Source organism: Rhinolophus sinicus, chromosome 12 (genome assembly GCF_057876585.1).
Source record: "Rhinolophus sinicus isolate RSI-liver-muscle chromosome 12, RSI-T2T, whole genome shotgun sequence".
Taxonomy (NCBI): Eukaryota; Metazoa; Chordata; class Mammalia; order Chiroptera; family Rhinolophidae; genus Rhinolophus; species Rhinolophus sinicus.
This window is the reverse complement of record NC_142512.1, coordinates 47717713-47742954: the sequence shown is the minus strand read 5'-3', so window position 1 is coordinate 47742954 and position 25242 is coordinate 47717713. Positions and strand designations below refer to the sequence as shown.

Below are 25242 nucleotides of genomic sequence, written 5' to 3'. Positions count from 1 at the left end.
CACCTCCTGTGGCCGCACCTTAGGCAACCCTAATCTACTTTCTGTCTCTATAGATTTATCTGTTCTGGGCATTTCATACCCAGAATAGATATTGTATGATTCCAGTGGAATCATACAATAAGTGGTCTTTGGTAACGGGCTTGTTTCACTTAGCATATTTTCAAGGTTCATCCATGTCGTGTGTGTCAGTACTTCATTTCTCTTCATTGTCTAATAATGTGCCATTGTAAGGATAGGCGACATTTTATCTATCCAGCAGTTGATAGACATTTGGGTTGTTTCTAGTTTTTCACTCTTACAAATAATGTTTTATGACTATTTATACACAAGTGTCTGTGTGGCTATATGTTTTCATTTCTCTTGGGTATATACCTACGAGTGGAATTTTTTAGTTATATGATCACTCTCTGTTTAACCTTTTGAGGAGCTGCCAGGCTGTTTTCCAAAGCACTGCCCCATGTTACATTCCCAGCAGCAGTGCATGAGGGTTCCAATTATCTGTCTTTTTGATAATAGCCATCCTAGTGGGTGTGAAGTGGTATCTCTGTGGTTTTGATTAACTCTGCTTTTTTAAAACATGTGCTCAGAAACCTTCAGTACTTACCCACCGCATTTATAAGATCTTAACTCTCTGGTTTGGTACTTCTACAGTTGCCACATTCAATCTTAACCTCTTTTCTGCTCACCACCCCTATGGGAACCCCGACCCCCCATGCAAGCCAACTTGATCTCCCAACTGTCCACCCTCCCCAGTGTCACAAGACCAGCATGCCTTCTGCCTGCTTAGCTGTTCTTGAAATTGCCATTTGGATGGCAAAGAACCTAGATGAGATGGGGAATTGTGGTTCCCAGAGCAAAACTGGGAAAGTGTGAGTGGTCTCTTCTAAGGCCGGGACCAAGAGTGACCTTGTGCAGGCAAAAGGGCTGCAGGGTGCCGGAGCACGCAGGCAAGGGCACCAGTCAGTCCCTTTCTTCCCATAGTTCTGTGTGGCAAGTGATAAGAGCACAGCCCTGGCTGTGTGCTCGGCAAAGCCAGAGCAGGAAGTGGGACCTTGGTTCCGATGCTCAGCGTTCGACTTTTTTTTTTTCCTCTGCTCTTTCCCACAGCAGATGAGGTAGGGTACATTTTAGACTGACCTAAAGTTTTTCTTACACATTTATAAGAAACCCATTGAACATGCTAACTTGTAACAAAGAGGTCACCTTTTTTATTTGAAAAGATGTCTCTCTTGCCTAATCTTGAAGTTCCTATTCTGGTCGTGCTTTTGGTTCTGGTAATTCCTTGAACTCACTTCTGTCACATGCATCTCTGTTAATCTAAACCACTTTTGTGAAAATCCTTTCCTTACATGGTATTAGGATTCTCCCCCTTCTTGAACCTCCTTGTAAATAAGAATGGTTTATGTTGGTTCAGTGGTTTGATTGGCTGTTTACTCTTTCAGAATATTGTTGAAGCATCTTAAGTCCAAAATGTCCTCTTTCTTTAGTTTGTTTCAATGGCAGACATCTTAACTGCAGGTTCCACCTTTAAATGAACTTCCTCCTCTGGAGAGGCCCATTGTCCTCATCAAGGCAGGGCACTCGGCTCAGAAAGGAGCCATTTCTCAACAGGCCCCTTCCCTCACCACCTCCCGTTCTCCAACTTGAAATGATTGGCCAACTATATTTAATCACCTGCAGAAGGGCTGGCACATACTGCCCTTTCACACTTGGAAGACTTATTTCGGTCACAAGTAACATTCTCTTGCAGGCCTAGAGGCTAATGCAATTGGAAGACAAGTCCATGTGGTTTCAGAGCCTTGGGGTCAAACGTGAAGAAGAGCATTTTCAATGTTCTGAGCTCTAGTTGCTTAGCTGGGGAGAGGACACGGGCAGTGTCAAATCGGAAGGTCCTCTGCTGTGAATTTCCTTTATTGGAGTCCTTTGATTTGAAGAACAATCATCTGAAAGTTGTCTGCAAAGCCTTCCTCCCCTCACCAGAAGGTGGCGCTGTAGTTGCACTGTTTTCAGGTGCCCTGTCCAGGCACTTTCTCTCCCTGGACACTGGCTTTTCATCTGCTGTTTATTCTCTGCCAGGTCTGTGTGCCCTCTCTATCAACCATTCCAATTCTTACGTGGCCTATCCCGGAAGCCTGACCACAGGCGAAATTGTGCTTTACGATGGACACTCCCTGGTAAGTTGACAGTGACCCCGGCTGACCCAGCCCGTCTGCTTGGCTCTATGGTCAGGGGCAGGTGATAAGCAGGCAGGCTCTGTCACAGCGAGGGGAGGTGCAGAGGCAGAAGCAACACTGGGGGACTTTTTTCTGGCCACAGCTGTTGGGTGTGGAGGAGTAGGTACTGATATTTGCCCTCATGCCATCAGTCAACAGCCAGGAGGCAGCGTGCCAGGCCAAGGCAAACATCTGCAGTGTCATGGGAACCACTTGCCAGCTGGTGGCCCACTGTCGGGTTGAAGGTGTCACAGGCTGTGACAGTGTGCAGCTCTTTCCCAGAGCGGGGCAGGATAACTGCAGGAATCCCCTAAAGGTGCACGCAGGGAGGGCCCGTGACAATGACATCACTCCTCTCTGGGCACAGTGGTTGTCCATCTCTCTGAGGACAGGAAAAGGGATAGAAATGGAGTGGCCCTTGAAGCAGTATCTAGATACACCAGAAAACAATGTACAGCTTATATGTAAATGGTCTGCTGGAAATGCTGGAGAGAGAGAGAGAGAGAGAGAGAGAGAGAGAGGCACCTGGCAAATGAGGGCGAGTGTCTCGGAAGAAAAGAGGAAGGAAAAAGAGATGAAATCCATCGTCCCTCTTCCCCCATGTCAATGTCTATTTTTCCTTTTCACAAACAGAAAACAGTCTGCACTATTGCTGCTCATGAGGGGACACTGGCTGCCATCACCTTCAACGCCGCGGGCTCCAAACTAGCGAGCGCTTCAGAAAAAGTGAGTGTGCTCTGCGTCCTCACGGGCTCTCCTCCTGCCCGGGGTTTGCTGGATGGCTCCCGCGGTGCCAAAGAGCCGATGGAGCGAGTCTGGTGACACAGGACTGAATGGTCGCTGGGCCCCCTCAGAATTCATTTCAGAGGGACAATGTCTGCCCCCCTGCCCCATGTTGTGGAATATTGATGCATTATAAATTCAATAGACCGAAGGCCTGTGCTATGCAAGATGTAAGACACTTTGCACAAAAGCTTGCAGTCTTATTAAGAAGTGTGCGTACACATCACATCGTCACAGATACAGATAGATGCCACCTTTCATAAGCATAGTGTAAACAAAATGCTTTGCCATTAGCAAGTAAGATTGACCTCTTCCGACTAAACTAATCAGGAACATGATCAAGGGGAATTTCAAATGCCATGAAAAACAGGCAGAGTGACTACTGTAGGAAGCCAGAGCGGTACGAGTGAACACACACAGCCTTGGGCTAGTGTGGGAGGGAAAAGGAAGATAGACGCATTCTGAGAAATGCTTATATGGCGCATGTGCCAACAGAAAAGCCTCTGTGCTCAACACTTTGTGCTTCCTCTTCAGAGACAGATGTTCAAAGCCAAGACAACAAGCTCCTCTCTAAAGGGACATGTCTGTGTGCAGCCATTAATGGTCTTTAATGTCCACCTGCTTTCTTTTCCAGGGCACGGTCATCCGGGTGTTCTCTGTACCTGAAGGGCAAAAGCTCTATGAGTTTCGGAGAGGAATGAAAAGGTCTGTGTTCACTGTAAAACCCATTTTAAAGTACCCACAGAGGTTCTGCAGTGGATGGCTGGCAGCCATCTAGGGAGAGGCCGCAGGGGGGCTCTGTGCCCTCCCCCCCGCCCCCCCCGTGCCGCGGAGGAGGTAGAACTGTACTTTCGCAGGTAACTGACTTAGAGGCCCACTCAGTACTTAGTACACCTGAGAGCATAGACATCGTGTAACATGGATGTTCGGCCACAAGAGTCCTTTTTAAATAGGTGGGTGGGTGCCCAGCAAAGGAGAAATGAGAGAGCAAGGGAGTCACAGTCCAAAAGTAATTTCTGATTCCCTTCCATGGAAATAAAGGACGTGTGGTGGTCAGGGACCCTACTGGCTGTAGGATTTGCAGCTGGACCAGTGCACAGAGCAGCTGGAAAACTCCCAAGATGACCGGAAGGAACAATGCCTTGTTTCTTCTTGCCCAAGTCCGTTTACAAATCTTTCAACATTAATTTCTAAGTATGAATGGCACAAGGTTGAAGGGATTTGAGAATACCTAAACTCTTCAGGATGTCTACAGTCTCAGAAAACTGATTTTTGAACTCATTTTTTCCGGCTCCCAAGTCCATCTGTCACGCTGTTTTCTAGGTATGTGACCATCAGCTCCCTGGTGTTCAGCACGGACTCCCAGTTCCTCTGCGCCTCCAGCAACACCGAGACGGTACACATCTTCAAGCTGGAACACCTCACCAACAGGTAAGTACGGCGCCGCATGTAAAACACTCATTAGACTAAAGGAGCCAGGCCCGAGTATTCTGCAGCGCTGACCATGACCACTGCCAGCCTAAGCGATTTCTTCCATTTGAATGCCGTAACCGTGGCTTTGCTTGGTATGTCTTCACCAAAGTGGGGAGTGTATGTGAGCAAAGCCCTGGTGATGTAACATGTGGAAGCACAAAGTCGGGGGTCACCCAACCGTGGGCAGCTAATTTAATCTTTCTGTACTTGGGTATAAAATAATCTTCTACACGTCTTAGGTTTGTTGTGAGGATTACGTGAGTTCCTTGACCTAAAGCATTGAGTGTAATGCCTGGCATACAGTAAACACTAATAAGAATGTGCCGGTGTAGCTATAAATTTGGTAATATACTCATCATTGCCATCACCCCACCCCTGAGTGCGTGGCTAACACTCAGTGCCCGTGAGTGTAACTGTGGCAGGAAGGGGGTGAGGGTTGGCGGTATAAAGCATGTGTTAGATTGCAGCCAGTGCTGTGTGTATGAGTGTCCTATTGCTGCTGTAACAAATTACCACACACATACTGGCTTAAAACATCCAACATGCATTATCTCACAGTTCTCCGCTCAGGGTATCACGAGGCAAAAATCCCAGTGTGAGCCAGCTGCTGTCCCATCTGCAGCTCAGAGTCCTCCTCCAAACTCATCCCTGTTATGGGCAAGAACCACGTCCTTGCAGTTGTAGCAGTGAGGTCCCCGCTTCCTTGCTGGCTCTCAGCTCCGAGGCCACCCACATCCCTTCTCACTGAGCCTTCCCACCAGCAACATCACGTTGAATCCTTCTTGGGCTTTGGAGTTTTCTGACTGTTCCTTCCGCCTTTTCTGTCAGCAGTCAGAGAAAGTTCTCTGCTGTTAAGGGCTCCTGTGATTAGAGCAAGCCTGCCTGGATAATCTCCCTAGCTAGTCACCGGCCATATAGCGACACGCTCACTGCTACCTCATCACTGTCACATGCTCCAGGGACCAGGCCATGGAATCGTGGGGCCATTGCTAGAGATTCTGCCTGCCGTCATGTGCGAGCATTAGTTTACAGTGCTGAGTACGTTACGTGTGTGCCCATGCCCTTTAGATATTTTACACTGAAAAGCAGTAAAGCTATGACAAATTCTCCTCCCACCCAGCCATCAGCAGTGTCTCTTTACCCAGCCCTCTTCCCAAGATCAGGGTCCCATTTCTAGGAGCACAGTAGGTGGCTCACGGCTTCCTCAGGGTACTGCCAACCCCTCATGTCTCCTGACACTCCTCTTTAGTGTCATCATAGGAAATTGCAATGTGAAGGTTTGGTGATTAGTTCAATCACACTCAGAAAGCAGGGGGCATCGTCAGTGATGACGACACTTGTACATCGAGGGAGCACTTCATAAAGTATTCTCACACACTTCCTCCCTTGGTCCCCACCATATTCCTAGAAGGCAGGCAGGGAAACAAGTTCAGAGAAGTTCAATGTCTTGCTCAAAGCTGGCCTCTGTCTCCAAATCCAGGGTTCACATATAAGTGCCACATTTTACACCCCTGCCAGGCTTCTAGAGCTGCTCCAGACTGGAAACTCCCCGAAACGTCTCGAATAAATGTCCCAACTACAGAGTCCTGTGCTGGGTTTCACAATTGTACCAAGAGAGTCCCGTCTTCTATGACTGAAAGAAATTCTTCTCATAATGTGGTAGAACTTTCACACACACACACACACACAAAATTCCACCAACTTGGTATGATACAGTACCTGGCCTCTGTTATGCATGTATTAGTACACGTCTGTGTGACTCCATCCAAGGGCACCACCTACCAAGTAACTGTGCTGTGGATATTTCAGTCCTGGTTCTAACTTCACTCTACAGGCTGGGATAACACCCCTTCTCTGGAAAACTTGTCCCCCATTGGCATTTGAAATACTAGGAGTTGCTCCCTTCTCTCCCCTCAGTCTTCTCGGAGCCTGCGAACGCCCACCCACTTATGTGGACCTCAAAGCCCATGGTTTGCCCCACAGTTCTGACTCTGTTTTTCATGAAGATTACATCTATGTTCTAGACTTTTCTGTCACTTCTCGAACAGCTTCTAAAACTTAAGCCCTGATCTCTTCTGGAGGTTTAATTCGTCATCTGTTGTAGCAGGTTGGAGCCCTGGAACTGAACAGTTAAGATGCCCCTGAAAATCCTAAGGGCCGGTGGTCGAGTGACCCCCAACTGCTGTTCTAGTCAGGCCTTCATCTGAGGTCACTATTGATGCTTAAGACAGCAAATGGCCACTTGAATTCACTGCTTTCTCCAGCCTCTCCTGTTTCTGCCTGTGACCTCAGATAACCAGGAACAGAAGCTTCCAGTGGTTCCCAACTCCCCCCCGGCCTTCCATGAAGCGCTCACACAGCCTGTGCGGCATGGCTCACCTGTGCCTCCTTGGTCCCATTTCTTTGGCCACTATCTTTAACATGTCTTGTCTGGTCCACTTCATGACTCTTCTGTTTAGTCTCACCCCTTCTAGTCTCTTCTTTCCAATCTATCCAATGTCTTCTTAGTGGACTCATCTTCTGCAAATGCTCCTTTGATGTGACACCCTCCTCAGACACTTTATTCCCCTTTGTCCTTGGGGACAGTCTCCCAGCTCCTCCAGCTTGGTGTTCAAGGCTTTGCTCGGTCGCCCTTATCTGCTGCTCCCTTCCTGCCTCATCCCTCTCGGCCAGACCAGCTTAGCTGTGACTCCTGGATGCATTCCTCTGTGTCCACATCTGAAGTGCTCCCCCCCACCCCCCGTGGAGCTCTGAGTCAGACCTGACTGCAGAGCACAGCCCAGAGGCCACCACCCCCACAGCCTCTTCAGTCACACCAGCTGCAGAGACGCCATCTTATAAAACAGTATTTGCCATGTGCCAAGCGCTGGCTGTTAGTTGTCACAGCTAGGTGACCGTGCTTATCCCTGTTTTCCAAATAAGGGGAACTGAGAGGTGATGGAACTTGATCCACCTCTCCCACCTCCGTGGTCCTGGAGTAGCTACTGTCTGTGGCCTCTATGTGGCAGAGGACATCAACTGCCCATGTTTTCTCTTTTATATTTTTCTGGCCTATGTCTCCACCTTGAATGCAGGACCTGGATATTATACCCTTGTAAACCCCAACCCTTTTTAGCACGAGCTGTAGGAACAGCAGAACAGCCATGCTTTGTGGTGCATAAGAGCATAGGATGGCAGCAACACGCCCAGGAGGGCCCGTCACTTTCAGATGAGAACACGGAAGCCCAGAGTCTTGTCCCAGAACCATCCAGCCAGTTGGTGACAGAGTGAAAAATAAACTCCAGGGCTTCTGAGCCGTTGTGTGTGTTCCCTGCCAGGTTGGGTCCTGTAGACAAGTGGCTTCTCAGCAGGTGCCCCTGCAGCATGTGGCTGCACTGGCACTGATTTGCTGCTCCCTGTGCCGAGCGGAGGTGGGGGGTGCCCCGTCCCTCCTCACGTCTCCCACCAACGAAACCGGCACTGCTTGGCTTGGCGGAGGCCCTGGGACGAAGCTGGAGGACTGCCGGGGGCGGACCCCGTCCCTCTGAACCGTCTGCACCGCTGTGAATCGCGGGGTACCTGGGCAACCCAGGGTGTAATCAGACACCGCCCAGGCGTCTTGCCTGGGGGTTTGCTTCCCACTCCATCTAGCGTGGAGGCCTGCACACTGAGCTCAGTCTGTTCTTCCCTGCGCGCGGGACAGGCTCAAGCTTATTTCAGAGTCCAGATATCAATTCCATCACCTTCTCTAGCCCAGCCCCCTTTTAGAAATCAGACTAATCGTCAGGTACAACTTCTTTAATGTAGGAAAGCGGTAACATTGGGAACCTCTTAAGAGCTTTGCCATGGCTCATCTGAAGGACAAACAAGCCCTCGCTGCCCTGTGGGCACAGCCAGAATACTCTGTCCCAAGTCACTCTGGGTGGGCAGGACATTAAGCTAAGGAGCAGTCCCTTCCCCTTGCCCTGAGTGCGGCTCACAACAGTGGGGTGTGTAGGTTACAGGATCACCGGGGCTGCACTGCAGCTCGGTCTCATCCTGGCCCGTGCGTTGCTCCCCCAGTCGGTCAGAGGAGCCTTCGACCTGGAGTGGCTACGTGGGAAAGATGTTCATGGCCGCTTCCAACTACCTCCCCGCCCAGGTGTCAGACATGATGAATCAGGACAGGGCCTTCGCCACCGGCCGTTTGAATTTCTCTGGACAGAGGAACATCTGCACCCTTTCAACGTACGTACAGCACCACCCACTCCCACAAACTTATTTTCCCCGAAGCACAACCCCACCCCATCCCCCAGACACCTGCAAAAGAAAAAAGAAAGAGAAGGTGGCCAAGGGGAAGGATGGGCAACATCGAAACTCTCCAGTCTCCTGTCAGCTGCCTCTCCTGTCATCTCAGGGAGCAGCTGAAAGCTGGCATGGGAATTTTCACTTTCGGGTTATAATAACACTGTCTTGAAAACAATTCCTGTTTTTATGTAGTTACGTAAAAAGGCTCTAGTTCCAGTGTCTAGGTTCAGATACCTATGGGGTCGACAGATGTTTTATCTAAGGAGTTTAAAGGAGTTAAACACCTTAAAAATTTCATAAAGCTAGCCAGCAAAGATGGTGAGCCAGTTTTCCCTTTTCCTTTTTGTCATGTTAAAGGCACAGACACACATAAGATAGAGATGACATCCCCGTCAGGTAAGCTATGTTTTGTTGGCAATAGCTTTTCATGGAGTAATAGTGTGTACACACATCATTTTGTCTCTTCCCCACAATTATTTTCAAAGACAAGAATTAATCCTCCAGGTGGATCACTAGGTCGGAACACAACGAGCCAGAAACCCAGACTCTGGGGTCCGTGGGCTGAGACTTGTTGATGGCAGGAGGAGTTGGTGACAGCCAGGGTGCGTCGGGCTTTGTCATGTGAAGCTGTTGTAATCACAGCACATGTTTCGCTTGGCTCTTAGGATCCAGAAGTTGCCAAGGCTCTTAGTTGCATCATCCGATGGACACCTTTATATCTACAATTTGGATCCTCAGGACGGAGGAGAGTGTGTCTTAATCAAAACCCACAGGTAAAGATACTAGGTTTCAAAAAGACAGCTTTTCAAGAGCCGGCTGGTAGAGTTGTCACTTGGCCAAGAACCATGACAAGCTTCAGTGCTCTTGCTTTGCTTTGTTCTTCACCGGCAATCTCGGTGGCAGACGTCTAGTGGGCACCTGCTTTATGCTGGGCCCAGTGTCAGGCACCCTCACCATGCTGTACACTTCCAGGAAAAGTGCCAGGGTAAATAAAACGCAAACTGGAGCGTCTTCTTCCTCGTATGTAACGTGTGCTCAAAAACAGTTACTGAATTGAATGAAAAGTTCTCTTGACTTCCGTGACCAAGGGCAGGATGACCTCTTCCTGCTGTGGACAGGACACCATGAGCTGCCACTGCCCCCTCACACGTGGAGCATCCCCCGCTAGCCTGTCTCCGCGTCCTTGCCTGAGTGTACCAGGAAGCAGAAAGGGCCCATCTCCGTTTATTACATGCAAGAGAAAGGGGTTGTTATGAAGTTGCGTAAGTGACCCTGGCAATTGAAGGTCACGTCAGTTCATGCCGACCCAGCTGGGTGCTGATAAGTCTACACTTTACACACCAGCGGCCACGCACGAGCTTCCTAGTGCTTTTCCTTTCAGAGATGTCCTGGGTATGTGATGGTCTCTCTTTCTTTCCCCTCGTAATTGCTGCAATTAGGTTGCTTGGCTCAGGATCAGACGAGAATAAAGAAAATGACCTCAGACCTTCATTACCTCAGTCGTACGCAGCAACTGTAGCCAGACCCAGCACGGCTTCCGCCTCCACGGTGCCAGGTGAGTGGACATGGGGGATGTGTCTAACAGCGACCCTCTTGTCCCTTCACTGTTCCCTGTGGATGGAGCGCTCTCCCAGAACCACTTATTTCCTCCCTGGTGAGGCTGAGGCCATGGGAATAGCCTCTGAACTCGGGTCCCTAAACCTGGCAGGCACAGCACCACAGGCTTGTTTCCCTCACACGTGGCATGAACCGTTTGCCTCTTTTGAGAATTTGCAAACAGGTGGAAAGTTTTAGGAACCTGCGGGGGAAGGTGGGGATGTGGATTCATCTGACGCGCAGTCTCTCCAGGCAAAAGGCAGAGGCGGCCTCCGTGGCTTCTCTGAATTCTTTTTCTGAGGTTCTGCCCCGGGTCCTGGCACAAGAACTGACTGTGTGGCTTCTCATGCCTCCTTCTTGGTTTCCAGGTTATTCTGAGGACGGCGGGGCGCTCCGAGGAGAGGTTATTCCTGAACATGAGTTTGCGACGGGACCAGTGTGTCTTGATGATGAGAATGAATTTCCCCCTGTGAGCATTAGGAACCCTTAAGAGAGTGGCTCGGTCTATATGCTTAGAAGGAAGCCTTCGCCTCGTGCCCGTTACCTAGTCTCTAACAACTAATCTTCCTCTCTAATATTCAGAAAGCCACAGACCGTTCATGTTTACAGACTAGCCATCAGGTGTCCCGCTCAACCCAACAGCATTAGAATAACCGGGCACTAACCCGGCAAGGTGGGGCGGCCCCAAACCCTCGACTTTGCTTCTGGAGCACTATCTTTGCTGCTCACAAGGCAGGACCTTCTCCCTGTGTCAACTCTTATTTCCGTGAGGTTCCTGAAGGTGCTTTTGCAGAATGCTGCTGTCCTGGGGCTGAAGGGATGTGCTAACGGGGCTGGGCTGCTGTGCGCCATGGTAAGAGGTACCCTCACTCCCTGGAGCGCTGATGGTGGTAGACTCAGCCCCCGCAGCACAGGCAGGCCGTGTGCAGAGCCCTGGGGCGCCCCCAGCTGGGCTTCCTAGCATCCCGCTTCAGCCATTCCAGCAGCGAGAGCCCCAGGGTTGGCTGGCGCTGCGCTTGGCTTCTCCCAGCATCGCTGTTCCCGGGGTGACTACCAGTGCCTCCTCAGCTTCTGAGTCTTCAGGCTTCTAGTCTATATTCCAACACATAGACCCCTCTTGTGAGCGTGACTTAGAGGACAGCCCAGATAGTCACCCTGAAAACATTTATAGACGGAAGCGGTGTTTGGGCCGAGATGTGGAGAGTCAAGTCAGCGTGACTCTCCTAGAAGCAGAGACAGCAGCCTTTGGGGCTTTGCTTCAGTGCCCGTTAGTCTTGGTATGGAACATCTTCTCCTGGTTGTGATTTTGTGGCAGTTGAGATTCCATGTGCAAAAGGATGGAGTGCAGTTCTGGCTTCTTTCTTGCATGAATGCACAGGACAATCTAGTGAGCATAGGCAGCCAAAAAAAAAAAAAAAGAATGGGTCTTGTGGGTCCCCCCGTGCCTGACGGGAGGGTCGTCTGTGTTCCCATGAAGGCTCGATGAACTTGAGCTTCATCTACACGCTGGCTGTTAGTGGGCATACTGCCAAGGACATTGCCAGGAAGTCAAGTTTCTGTTTTAGGGGTGGAAAGCAGTGGCCCTTAAAAACACTAATTATAAATGTGAAAACATCTGTTGGCTTGCAGCCTCCTGATAAAGCAGTCATTTTGCCTTTAGGTTGTCATGCCCCAGCCCTGAAGGGGGGTTTTCTTGTCCCCCAAACACTGGTGATCATTCACCTGACGTTGCATCTTCCAGGAACCAGAGCAAGTCCGATGCAGTTGGGGATACGAGTGACTGTCCTGCTCCATCAAGGTTTAGCGCATTCACTCATTGGGTTCCATTTCCGTAATTTGGGTAAAGGTCTGTGGCTGCTATAAAAAATTATTAGACTCTTAGCTGTGAGCAGAGTAGACCGTACAACTTTTGATATTTACAGAATCTGGGTACTCCCGATATTGGCATTCAGGAGGTGGTCCCTTGCCAAAGATCTATATACATGATAGGTACACTGTGTAGAGCCTTTGTTTGGAGTAAAAAAGAAAAAGGGGGGAGGGGATGCTTAAGAACTAGTGCTAGAACTCGTCACGAGGCCTGTTCGCCTACACACTGCCAGGAAGCCAGTTGTCCTATCTCCTTCTGTGAGGGCCCAATGAGTGCAGGTTCATTTAAATTACATCAGGGACTTTTATTTATACACGAGGAAGGCTTCTTGTCAGTGCGTGTCGATCACTGTCAGCAAGTTTCCCTAGAACGGTTGTTCGACCCTAGAAGGTATCGGGAAGCCTGTGTGCAGAGCCGGTGGCAGGTGTCACAGAGGCCATCAGACCCCAGCCCTGTCCTCGAGCCTGCAGGTAGACAGTGAGGTGAGGCCATGCTCCTATGAGACACTGACACAGTAGCAGGTAGATTTCTCCATCTCACCACACAAGGACCAGAGGCCTAAGTGCTACTGGGATATTCTCTCAACATGGATCAACCATCTCAGTCACATCCTCACAGGCAATAACATTCAACGGGAGATGCCAGACAACTCCCTCTCTCTGCCTTTACTCTTCTATGCCTATTTGAAATATCTGTCCAGAGTTCCCATCTCTCCCCACATTCCTTAAAAACTTCTGGGATTCTGAAAGGAGCTTGGCGTGTCTGCTTGGTTCAAATCCCTGCTGTAGACATGAACGTACGCTTGCCTGGACAATCTCACGAGGAGCTCCTGGGCCTTTGCCTTAAGAATATGGGTCAACACCAGTGGTCTTTTAAAATATATATATACTGACACTTCTCTGGAGATGGTCACTCTTATCCCCTTGGAATGTACTTTGCTCTAAGGACCATGAAAGAAAGAGAATTGATCCTTTCTGGTACCTTAGAACGATGCAGCATTCAGAGGTGGCGGGGAGGGCAACATTTGTTTCAGTAACAAGCCAACTTTTACAAGTCTGCATGTTTTCTGACACTAGTCTCTTCCTCTTGTGAGCAAGAGTAAGGGGACTGGGACCAAGGTACGTCCCGACTTTTAATATAATAGTGATTTAGCAGTCTGTGTTTACAAGATGAGCCTTTTTAAAAAATACACATACACATATTTTATATATAGTCAGTATCTTCTGAAACTGTGCCATCCTCCTCCACACCTGCATAAGATGGGTGAATTTCCATGGCCATGTATGCCCGGCCTCCCCCCGCCGGCCCTGCAAGGGCACAGATCTGTCAATCCCGCAGCCTGCCCGACAGCCTCTTCCTGGAGAGAGTAAGGCCATTCTGTTTTGATTTCGGTAGATAATGTTGTGCCGTGGAAGTCAGAAGGGCAAAACGAAGCAGTCATGATGAGCCGCGCACCTCAGAAATCAGGACACCCCCTGTCAGGTGTTTTTGGAGAAACAAGGAAGAATGGAGTGCGATTGTGGGCACAGAATGGGGGGCTGGAATCCCAGGTGCCTCCTGCTTAAGCCACAGGACGTGGTTCACTGCTCACCGAGCCCTCCTCAGCCCTGGCTGCCAGTGGGTGTGGGGGACACTGCACACGTCCCGCTATTTAAAATATATTACAGCCGTGGCGTCAATGCGAACTAACCATATTGGTCTGTAACCGGAATTTTATATTACAAAGGGCATCCTTTTCAAATGTATGCTGTGTAAAAATGTACTTATAGGGAAATGTCTTCGAATTGTATTTCTTGTACATTTCATCTAGAGAGACTATTTTCGCCAGGCAAAGTACTGTTGCAGTGTTTGGAATAAATCATTTATTAACTTTGAGTCCCCTTTAGGACACTAATAATAAAATCATGGCAATGCATTTTGAGTCTCTAAAAATGTATTTCTTCGTGGTTTTAGGAAGCAGAAAGAATGCCTTAACTCTCAAATACAGCCGTTTGACTTTCAAAAGGGGGTGGGGGCGGTAGGTCGGGCCCTGACTTATCTGTGGGCTCTTCTGCCTGGAGACATCTGACCTGGTCTAGTCTCTAGCCATGCTACTCAAGTCAGACCCCCAGGAGTGTCCCAGAGGTGCACGATCTCAGCCCCACCCCAGACCTTCCGAGCCACAACCTGCACTTTCACAAGATCCCAGCCGATCTATGTGCACATTGAAAGTGGAGAAGCCCTGCTCTACATACCAGCTGGAATGAATCTCTGCTAAAACGACCAGTGAAACTAGGTGCACTAAAAACAAACAAAAAAGGGGCCGGCCCGGTGGCTCAGGTAGTTAGAGCTCCGTGCTCCTAACTCCGAAGGTTGCCGGTTCGATTCCCACATGGGCCAGTGGGCTCTCAACCACAAGGTTGCCAGTTCAATTCCTCGAGTCCCACAAGGGATGGTGGGCTCTGCCCCCTGCAACTAAGATTGAACACGCACCTTGAGCTAGTGGCTCAGTTGGTTGGAGTATGTCCTCTCAACCACAAGGTTGCCAGTTCGACTCCCGCAAGGGATGGTGGGCTGTGCCCCCTGCAACTAGCAACGGCAACTGGACCTGGAGCTGAGCTGCGCCCTCCACAACTAAGACTGAAAGAACAACAACGTGAAGCTGAACAGAACCCTCCACAACTAAGATTGAAAAGGACAACAACTTGACTTGTAGAAAAGTCCTGAAAGTGCACACTGTTCCCCAATAAAGTCCTGTTCCCCTTCCCCAATAAAATCTTTAAAACAAAACAAAACAAAAAAAAAACCCACAAAAAACCTAAAATGGACTGAGCGCCTGCCTCAAGTGTCAAGTAACACGCAAGGCACCTTCGTGTACTGCCTTACTGACTTGTCAAAATCAGCTTGCGAGTTAGGTGACCTAGTGGCCTAAGTTCAAAAGCTGGGTCTTGAGCCTGGTCTGACCCCGAAGCCGGTGCACTTCCCATCACAGCTCAGCACAGCTGTCCTCTCAAGCCAGCATGCAGAACGGACAGTGGGGGACGCAAGGTGGTGGCTTCGAAACAACATTCTGAGACTTATTTGTAACACAGACATAACTAAAGACGGTAAGACTGAAGTTGGGGGGTGAGCTTGCCCTGTCTCATTTCCCGATGTTTCTGCTTGTGGAAATGTCAGTCAGGGAGGCCGTTTGGCAGCGGCAGGCAATTTGGTGGGGATCACAGCAGGGAGTTGCCGAGGGGTCCCGAGTATAGTCCGCTCTGGAGATGTTGTCGTGAGCAATATCTTGAAGGACATCTGCGAGAGCCTCTCTGACCTTGGGCAGTACGCTCCGGTACTCGGCACTGCCTCGTTCTAGAGGCACAGCTTCTGCAACGTCTTCTAGGTTAAATATAAGGGGAGGTTCGTGATGCTGCTCAGGGCCCACACTCCCATCACAGGCTTTGGCTCCACCTAGAGAGAGGGGGACAACACACACACCATCAAACCCCGCTCTGCCCTGTGTTGGAAAGGAGAACTGCAATGGGTCGTAAGTGACTCAAGCACACGGGACTTGACTATTCAGATGATGGCTCTTCCTGACAAAGAAAGTATCTGGAGAATCTATGTGCTATCCCAGGATGTTCCTGTTGTCCAGAATGATCCCCTTGAATTTGACTTCAGAGCCAGTAGAACATTCAAATAGTTCTCATCTCTGCCCCTTTGGGAGTAAATTTGATCTTTTTTTGGAAATTGATTTCTTGAATAGCAAATGTATTCAATCTGGTGAAACAGTAGGAAGGCAAGGTGAGTAATTTCACTTTGAATTGAAGTTGACATTCTTGTAGGAATTAAAGCCTGGCGATTAAGCAGTCCCCAGAAAGGAGTGACAAATGTTTAGAGTGATGGCAGCATCCTCGGTTGGTAATGATTCAGATGGCTTTGCTGTCTGGCTTTGCATACAAAACAGTAGTCGAAGTATCTGCCAGAAACGAATATAACATAAACAAAAGGAATTATGGCAGAGGACAGCCCTCCTTCCGAGTTCCTAAAGACCTTTGCCTCTGAGTCTCTCAGGAACCAAACATTAAGACATTAGAAACTTAAATTTGATTGCTCTGGGGAAGCAGAGCGTTTCTGGCACAGAGGTGTGAGAATTTTTTCCAGTGGCTCCTCATACCTTCTTATTAAAAATATAGCTGTACAATCAGGATGGTCTGGCTGATGACTTCCTATCACGCCCTTCACTACAAGATGAGAGCGTGATGCTAAAGTGCAATTCCATAAAAGCAGACCTACAGGGACCGAAGCCACGCGACCTGAGGCTACAGCTTTCATTCTGGCCCCATCTGGACAGAAGTAAAATCTCAACTGCTGAGTGACAGAAAGGGTAAATCGCGCAGCCTTTGGGCAGCCGTCCTTAAGGGGTTTCCTCCTGTGATGGAGACTCAGGCTGTTCAGCAGAGTAAGAGTTAGTGCCTTTGCTGAGAGTTTGGGGTTCAGTGGAGCTCTTCTTCACAAGGAGTGGTGACGCGAGCTTTGGTAATCAACCAGTCAAGTGAAGGTAGGGACTGACTCCTCTTGTAAAAATTAAAGACTTCCCCATAAGGGGATAGTGGGGTAGCTTGCATAGAACTAACCCTCCTGTAGGTGACACTATACATTCTAGTCAACATATTTCAAAACACAGCAAATTGAAGGCACTAGAAAATAACCAACGCAGGCAGAAGCTGAGAGGGATTTGATCCTTGTGAGAAGAAAGCCACACTGGGTTGGGTCTGTGTTTAAAAGTGTTTTCCCCTGGGGAGATCCCCACCCTGCCACCCCCGGTCTGTGCAGCACACAGCACAGGACCGAAGGGCTCTTTGGCTTGAGGTGTCAAGGGACAGAGTTCAGGGCTGCAACCGATGAAAACTGGTGGGTGAAATCCTGGGAAGGAAGGGGCCAGAGAGGGGAAGCCTCAAAAGTGCAAATAAACTCCCTTCAAATCCTCGGCTGACCCCTGCGCTGTGCATGTGCAGGGGAGACAGGCTCTACCGACAGCTCGAAGTCTGAAAAGCTCAGCAGACATTTCTGTGCTACCCAGTGCAGGGAAGGTAGTGTTTAGAGTGTGAATGCTGTTGTTAGAAAGGCTTGATAAACACTTCCTATTTTCCACTGAAGTCCCAAAAGATTCCTGCTAGCGTGTTTCCCCGAAAATAAGACCCGGGCGGACAATCAGCTCTAATGTGTCTTTTGGAATAAAGATTAATATAAGACCTGGTCTTATTTTACTATAAGACCGGGTATAACATAACATAATATAACATAACATCACATCACATCACATAACATAACGTAACATAACAATACCAGGTCTTAGTTTACTATAAGGCCGGGTCTGATATGATATGATATGATATGATATGATATGATATGATATGATATGATATGATATGATGTAATATAATATAACATAATACCAGGTCTTATATTAATTTTTGCTCCAAAAGACGCATTAGAGCTGATTGTCCAGCTGTGTCTTATTTTTGGGGAAACACGTAGGAGTAAAGACCATGTCTTGGGACTAAGGCATTTACCTAAGATTAAGGACCAAATCTGAAAGAGCCAGTTCTAACAAAGTGCAAAAACCAAGCTTCCACAAGTTTAAGGGGATTCGCTAATAATTAACTGCCTGCGAGAACAGAAACATCAATACTCCTTGCATAACAGAAGGCAGAATCTCCACAATGTCCAATTTTTAAAAACTACTAAGTAGGAAAGTTCCAGTTTCTGGTCCAGCATGTAAGGAGCTTGGAAGTTGTCACTTCATGCTGACAAGTAAAAATCTGAACAAATTGAAAAAGCAACTCCTCTTCTTAGAGCTGTCAGAGAAGTGAGGTTACAGGGCAAACCACTGCCCCCAAAACGTAAGACACAGACAGACAAATAGACCCACAACATTCTGGAGCGTCGATACCCCTGAGAACCAGCACCGAGGAAGGGAAACTTCGACTGTAATTGATGGATTGCTGGAGGCTCAGTGCACACAAATCTGAGAGTTAAAAACTCCATGGGGCCCAGTTATTTCTTAGATGGAAGTTCTAAGGAATAAAAAAGAAATGCTACTGATCAAAAACATGGTAACAGAAATAAGATAATGCCTTTGATGGCTCATTAGATTGGACATGACTGAGAAAAAAGTCTCTGAGCTTGGGGATATTTCAAAAGAAGCTCCCAAAGTTGAAAAGCAAAGAAAAGAAAAAAAGACTCAAAAAAACAGAACAGAATATCCAACAATTGTGGGACAAATACAAAAAGTGTAACAAATGCATAATGGGAATACAAGAAGGAGAAGAAAGAAAGGAGCAAAAGAACTGTATGAAATAAAAACATATGACTGAGATTTTCCCCAAACTAATGTCCGACACCAAACCACAGATCACGGAAGGTCAGAGAACATGACGCAGGATAAATGCCTGTGAAAGACAATGTCAAGTGAATGAAAAGACAAGCCATAGATTGGAAAAAAATATTTGCAAAAGATGTACCTGGTAAAGGACCGTTATTCTAAATATACAAAGAACTCTTAAAATCAACAATAAGAATATGAACAACCCAATTACAAAGTCAGCAAAAGACCTGTACAGACATCTCACCAAAGCAGTTAGTTATACAGTTAGTAAATAAGGCTGTGAAATGATGCTCAACATCACATGTCATTAGGTAACTGCAAATTCATACAACAACGAGATACCACTACAGACCTTTGAGAATCGCCAAAATTGAAAACACAAATAACATCAAATGCTGGCAAAGATATGGAGCAATAGGAATTGTCACTCACTGATAGTGGGACCCAAATGGCACAGCCACTTTGGAAGACAGTTTGTGGTTTCCTATAAAAACTAAACATACTCTTAACATATGATCTAGCAATTGTACTCCTTGGTATTTACCCAAGTGAGTTAAAAATGTATGTCCACACAAAGACCTGCACGTGGATGTTTATAGCATAATTGTTAAAACAATTAACTCATAATTGTGAAAACCTGGAAGCCACCAAGATGTATGTCAGTGGGTGAATGGATAAATAAACCGTGGTATATTCACACAATGGAATATTATTTAGCACAAAAAATAAATGTTATCAAGCCACAAAAAGACATTGAGAAACCATAAATGCTGTATTCATCAGCACGGGATTTCATTAACAAAATACCATAGAAAACTACAGACCAACATCCCTTATGGATATAGATGGAAAAAAACTTCAACAAATGCTAACGAACTGAATCCAGTAGAATATAAAAAAAAAGTATACACCATACCAAGTGTGATTTATCCCAGGGATGCAAGGTTGGTTCAACATACGAAAATCATTATAAAACAATGTATATTAATGGACCCTAAAAATGCTCATCTCGACAGATGCAGAAAAAAAACCATTTAACAAAACCCAACATCCCGTTGTGATATATACACTCAACTAACTAGGAACAGAAAGGAACTTCCTCAACCTGATGAAAGGTGTCTATGAAAACCCCACAGCTACCATCATACTTAGTGAGGAAGACAGATCAGGAACTGACCCCGCTAAGATCAGGAAAAAGATAAGAACGTCCATTCTCACTACGTCTATTCAACATTGCTCTGGAGGTTCTAACCAGAGAAATTAGACAAGACAAAATAAAAGGCATCCAGACTGGGGAGGAAAAAATAAAACTACCTCTACTTGTAGGTAAAATGATTTTATACGTAGAAAAGCAAATGGACAAAACTTTCCAATTAAACAGCAGAGCTTGTCAAACTGGATGAACTAGCAAGAGTCTACTCTATGCTGTCTACGATGGACTCGTTCTAAATATAAAAGCAGATGAGTTCAAAGTACAAAGAAGAAAACAGATATATCGTGCAAACAGTAGGCATAAGAAACTGGAGTAGCTACATTAATATCAAGCAAAATATACTGAAGACATGTACTACCAAGATAAAGAGGGATTTTCATAAAGATGAAGAGTCCATTTTTCAAAACTAAAAAGGAAGACAAAACTAAAGGGAAATGGAGACAAATCCACACCCCAAATGGATATTTTAACACTCCTCTCTCAATAATTGATAGAACAACTAGGCAAAAATTAGAAAGAATATAGATGATTTCAACAACTATCTACCACCTGCCTCTAATTGACATTTATGGAACATTCATCACAAGGACTACAGAATAAACATTTGCTTCACTTCCACATGGTATGGTCACATGGAAGGTCATATAATGCCTCAGTCAATTTCAAAAGAGTGAACCTTCCAGAATAATTTTCTGACCACAATAAAATTAAGTTAAAAATTACAAAGATAACTAGAAAGGTCCCCAGATTTGGAAATGAAGCAATAGATTTCTAAATAACCTAGGGGTTAAGGGAGAAATCAAAAGGGAAATTAGGAAATATTTCCAACTAAGTGATAATGAAGATAAAACACATCAGTATTTGTGAGATGCAGGAAAGAGTGCTTAAAGGGAAAGATGTAGCTATAAGTGCTTACATTTGAATATAAGAAAAGTTTAAAATTAATTATCTATATGTCCACTTTAGGAAACTAGAATAAAGAGTAAGCTAAAACTCAAAATAAGTAAAGAAAGAAATAATAGAAATAAAAGCAGAAATCATGACATACAAAACAATAAAGGAAATTAATTAGGCCAAAAGTTGGTTTGTTAAAAAGGTTCACTGAAAGGATAATGATGGAATATTATGAACAATTTTATGCCAATAAATGTGACAATTCAGATGAAATGGACAAATTACTTGAAAAACACAACTTATCAGAGCTGATACAAGAAGAAACACAAAATCTGAATAGCCTTATATCTATTAAAGAAATTAAATTTATAACCAAGAACTTTTCCATCACGAAACTTCCAGGTCCAACTGTTTCACAGGTGACTTCAATCAAATACAAAAGAAATACCATGTTTCCCCGAAAATAAGACCGGGTCTTGTATTAAGATTTACTCCAAAAGACGCAGTAGGGCTTATGTTCAGGGGCTGTCATCCTGAAAAATCATGCTAGGGCTTATTTTCTGGTTAGGTCTTACTTTCAGGAAAACACAGTAATACCAGTCTGATACAGGCCCTTCCAGAAAATAGAGAAGGGAACACACCCCAACTTATTTTATGAAGTCAGTAAAACCATGATACAGACATTACAAGAAAGGAAAATTACAGACCAAATCTTAGCAAATCAAATCCAACAATATATATTTTTGAAAGTCACAATTAAGTGGAGTTTATCCAAGAAGGCAAAGTTGATTTAATATTTGAAAATCAGTGTAATTCACAGCATTAAGACAGTAGTTACACAGGTACATACATTAATAAGTACTCATCAAATTGTACAGTTTAGATCTGTGCCTTTCACTGTGTATAAAGTTTGCCTTAATTACTTTAAACAATGAGAAAAACTGTAAGATACCTTAATCCCAGGCCACACACCAAAACAGACTGGTTGCCTTTTAAGGCCACTCCTAGTTCACAAACATGAAATCACATCCTCCGCATAGAAGAACACACATCTTTCTCTAATCTAATGTAGTAGATGTGTCAATTCAACTAGCTTATCCAAAACAAGTTTTAAGTAATTAGGATGCCAATCTTCAGGGGATACCAGGGGTGGGGGAGAGAAATCACAGTGTGTCCCTGTTTCATCCTATTCAGCTTTCATCCCTTCCGTTGAGATTTCAGTCCTCCCTACCCTGCCTCTCCTGGGAGTTTGGTGACTCCTCAGAACAGATGTCCCCTGGGTATTATAATTCCTGTCTGATTGGGATCATTTTAAACAGTTCTGTTACTTCACAGTAACATTTATGATTCCAGTACTGTGGTGCCGAGCGCTTTCTGGCACGGTTATTACTTCTGAAATTAACTCAGCCTGGGGACACCATGCCTCTTAGATAATGTAATGTAAGGACTGTAATCTAGAAACTTTCCATCTGAAAGCGTAACAATTATCTAACTGGTTTGCGTTTTAGGGTTTGGAGAATCAAAGATTGTTGTGGCATTTTTAATATCCTCCAAGTTATGAACTCATACGACTTGTTTTGTTTTTATGCCACATTTTCTTCAGGATCACTTATTTACACTCAGGGAAAATAATTTTTGTTGGGTATTATACAATTCTTTGGAAAGCTCTAACATTAAGTAACTGCATCAAATTGGAATCCACATCAGGTCCCAGATTTTGGTGGGTTTTTGGGGAGGTTTTTTGTTTCTTTTTCACTTGTTAAAAAAAAAAAAAAAAAGTCAGAGTTCCTATTGGGTGCAAAATGCTGTGCTAAGAACTTCAAGACAACAAAGATTAAAGAGTTTGCAGAACTGAGTTTACAGAGCTTAAAACTAGTAGAGAAAATAAAACATGTAGTTAAATGACTGGCATATATGGAAAGTGCCAAAAAATTGTATACACATTTTAAGAGAGGAAAAAACTGTATGAGAATTACATTGATGGTAAGCACTTTGAGCACCTCTTGTTAACTGCAGAAGTCAAACGTGACTTGTATTTATCTTTTGTTATCGGTATACAGTACTATAATTTTAACAGTTTTTTCCTTTATTAAAATGTGCATGCATTTTTTGGCACCCTCTGAATGTGAGAAAACAGCGAAGATAGGGAATTTATAAAAAGGAGTCACTTTAACGAAGCTGCTAAAATTATTAACATTATGAAGGCTGAAGCATGAAGAAACAATTCTGTTCTTGTTCTAACTACCCTGGGAACTTAAACATTTTGAAATGTCCAGTCCTGCCTCAATGTCTGGCTATACAACTGGACATATACCACACCTTCAGATAAACCTCTGATTATGCCTGCAAGAACTCACGTATATATCCACTGGACATCTGACAACTCTCTTGGATGACTCCTAGGGCTAAGAATGCAGGGCTGATAATTCTGAAGAATGTACTTTCTACTATAAGAACTCTTTAACTTTTCTTTCTTCTCTGGAACACTTCTGTGTTTTGTCCTCGCTGTATTCCCAGTTTGCAAACTCTAAAACCCTTAAATAAATCTTTATCATTTATTCCTAGCAAAACCTCCAGACTCTTTTTGAGTTCACTTGACATATGGCAGAATGTGATAAATATCAGACTTCTCCAAATCCTACACAGCTGGGAAGATGAGAGGGAGTTCTATGATCGAGGCTTTGATTTTAAGCCTTAAAAGCTGAAAGAGATTTTAATATGGAGGCTAAGGAAGAGGGCCCTTTTTGTTGGTGAAGAATAGAAAGGTAGAGGGACCCAGGCTGGAGAGAGTCTGACTTCATTTGGCAGCAAGAAGTCACTGGAAGATTTTGAGAACCATTCTGATCCACTATCACATTTCTAAAACACACATTTAAGACAGTCACCAAGTGAACCCAGAAGCAGACTTCTTTTGGTTTGGTAAATAGACCTCTAAAGTCTATTTTCTGAAACAGTCTATTGTCAAGTAAATTACATTTTCAAATATCTCTAAGCTTCCATTTAATGTTCAGCCAAACTGGCATCTAAAGCACAACAATGAAATGTAGGGAAAAAAACAAAAAAAACAACAACAAAAATAGGGCTTCTGGTCAAGATGGCAGAGTAGGTAAATGCTGTGCTTGCCTCCTCTCACCACCACATCAAAATTACAACTAAACTACAGAACAACCATCAATGAAAATCGCCTAAAGTCTAGCTCAACCAAAGTCCTATAACTAAGGACATACAGGAGAAGCTACATTGAGACTGGTAGGAGGGGCAGAGACATGAACAGACCGGTCTCACACCCACATGTGGTGGTTAAAAATCAGGAGGGATATCTCGGTTGTGGAGGTCCCCCCGGAGGAGTGTGGGGTCCCAGCCCCACACCAAACTCCCCAGCCCAGCATTCCAGTGCCGGGAACTTCTGGCTGTGAAAACTAGCAGAGATTCTGGTTGAGTGAGACAGAGGGCAGCTGGAAACCCAGGTTATCCTCTTGAAAGGACCTGTGCATGGACTTACTCACTGATTGACTCACTCACTCTGAGCTCCAGCGCTGGGGCAGCAACACAAAAGGTGCCAGCGATGTACAGGGAGGAATTGAATTGTCTTGAATTGTCTGGCCTCAGGGCGAGGGTTGGAGGAGCAGATTTCTCCCAGACAGACGAGCAGGTACAAGCCATTGTTCTTTTGTTGAGCCTTCTCCCTCCCAGCAAGCAGATACAGGCAGTCGCCATATTGAGTCCCCATCAACCCGGCTAACACTCTTCACCCCACCCTGGTGATTCTAACACGCCACTCCACCCAACTTGCAGGCCATTTCCAGTGGCTTTCCCATACAAATGGCCTGTCTTGGCTCATGCTGCAGACTTTCCTAAAACGTCTCAAAGGTTCACAAACCCCAAATAAGCTGCATCTGGCCTCAGTGTGCTCCGTACCTCTAGCTAAGCAGCACTAAGCCCAGCATTAGCAGCAGCTGGCCTCAGTTCGAAGCTTAACCTCTCCTAGGTACCTCCAAGCCCAGCACAAGTGGTAACCATCTGCAGATCATTTTGCAGCTCATACCAAGTGGCCCCAGGCAGCAGCTGACCTTGGAACTGCAACACGGCCCCTCCCAAGAGGTCCAAGAACCAACACACCCAGGGGCCAGCTTCATATCACTCCGGAGCACAACCTAACCACCTCAACAAAAGACACACCCAAAGAGCAGACTTGTTAAGCACCAGAGCCCTGCTAAAGCGAATCCTGCTCCATAGGATCAGCCCCTGCACAACAGGTCCTCTGCTGTAGTCACAGCCAGTCCTTATAACCAATCACCCTGAGGGTCAATCCCATCCATTGATGTGCAAACATTAACCAAGGCTCAACTACAACAGAAGGGCACACAGAACCCATGCAAGGGACACATCTGGAGCACCTGGCTCAGGTGACCAGGGAGACTGTGCCACAGGATACCTACTATATAAGGCCACTCTACCAAGACCAGGAAACATAGCAGCTCTACCTAATACATAGAAACAAACACAGGGAGGCAGCCAAAATGGGGATACAAAGAAACATGTCCCAAATGAATGAACATAAAAAAACTCCAGAGAAAGAACAAAA

General features: G+C 46.0%; 2 protein-coding genes across 2 annotated transcripts in view; one reads left to right on the top strand and one right to left on the bottom strand.

Moving 5' to 3' along the window:
- Window positions 1-14113, top strand: part of WIPI1 (WD repeat domain, phosphoinositide interacting 1) — a 32821-nt gene extending 18708 nt beyond the window's left edge. Inside the window, exons 5-13 of the mRNA XM_019732862.3 lie at window positions 2077-2174; window positions 2847-2939; window positions 3631-3701; window positions 4320-4427; window positions 8511-8675; window positions 9401-9508; window positions 10175-10290; window positions 10700-10800; window positions 13594-14113. Coding sequence (XP_019588421.1) covers window positions 2077-2174; window positions 2847-2939; window positions 3631-3701; window positions 4320-4427; window positions 8511-8675; window positions 9401-9508; window positions 10175-10290; window positions 10700-10800; window positions 13594-13641 — 908 coding nt within the window. The 3' untranslated portion in view covers window positions 13642-14113. The remainder of the gene's footprint in view (window positions 1-2076; window positions 2175-2846; window positions 2940-3630; window positions 3702-4319; window positions 4428-8510; window positions 8676-9400; window positions 9509-10174; window positions 10291-10699; window positions 10801-13593) is intronic.
- ARSG (arylsulfatase G) overlaps window positions 14033-25242 on the bottom strand; it is a 76965-nt gene continuing 65755 nt past the window's right edge. Inside the window, exon 12 of the mRNA XM_074319762.2 lies at window positions 14033-15630. Within this exon, the coding sequence (XP_074175863.2) occupies window positions 15320-15630 (311 nt within the window). The 3' untranslated portion in view covers window positions 14033-15319. The remainder of the gene's footprint in view (window positions 15631-25242) is intronic.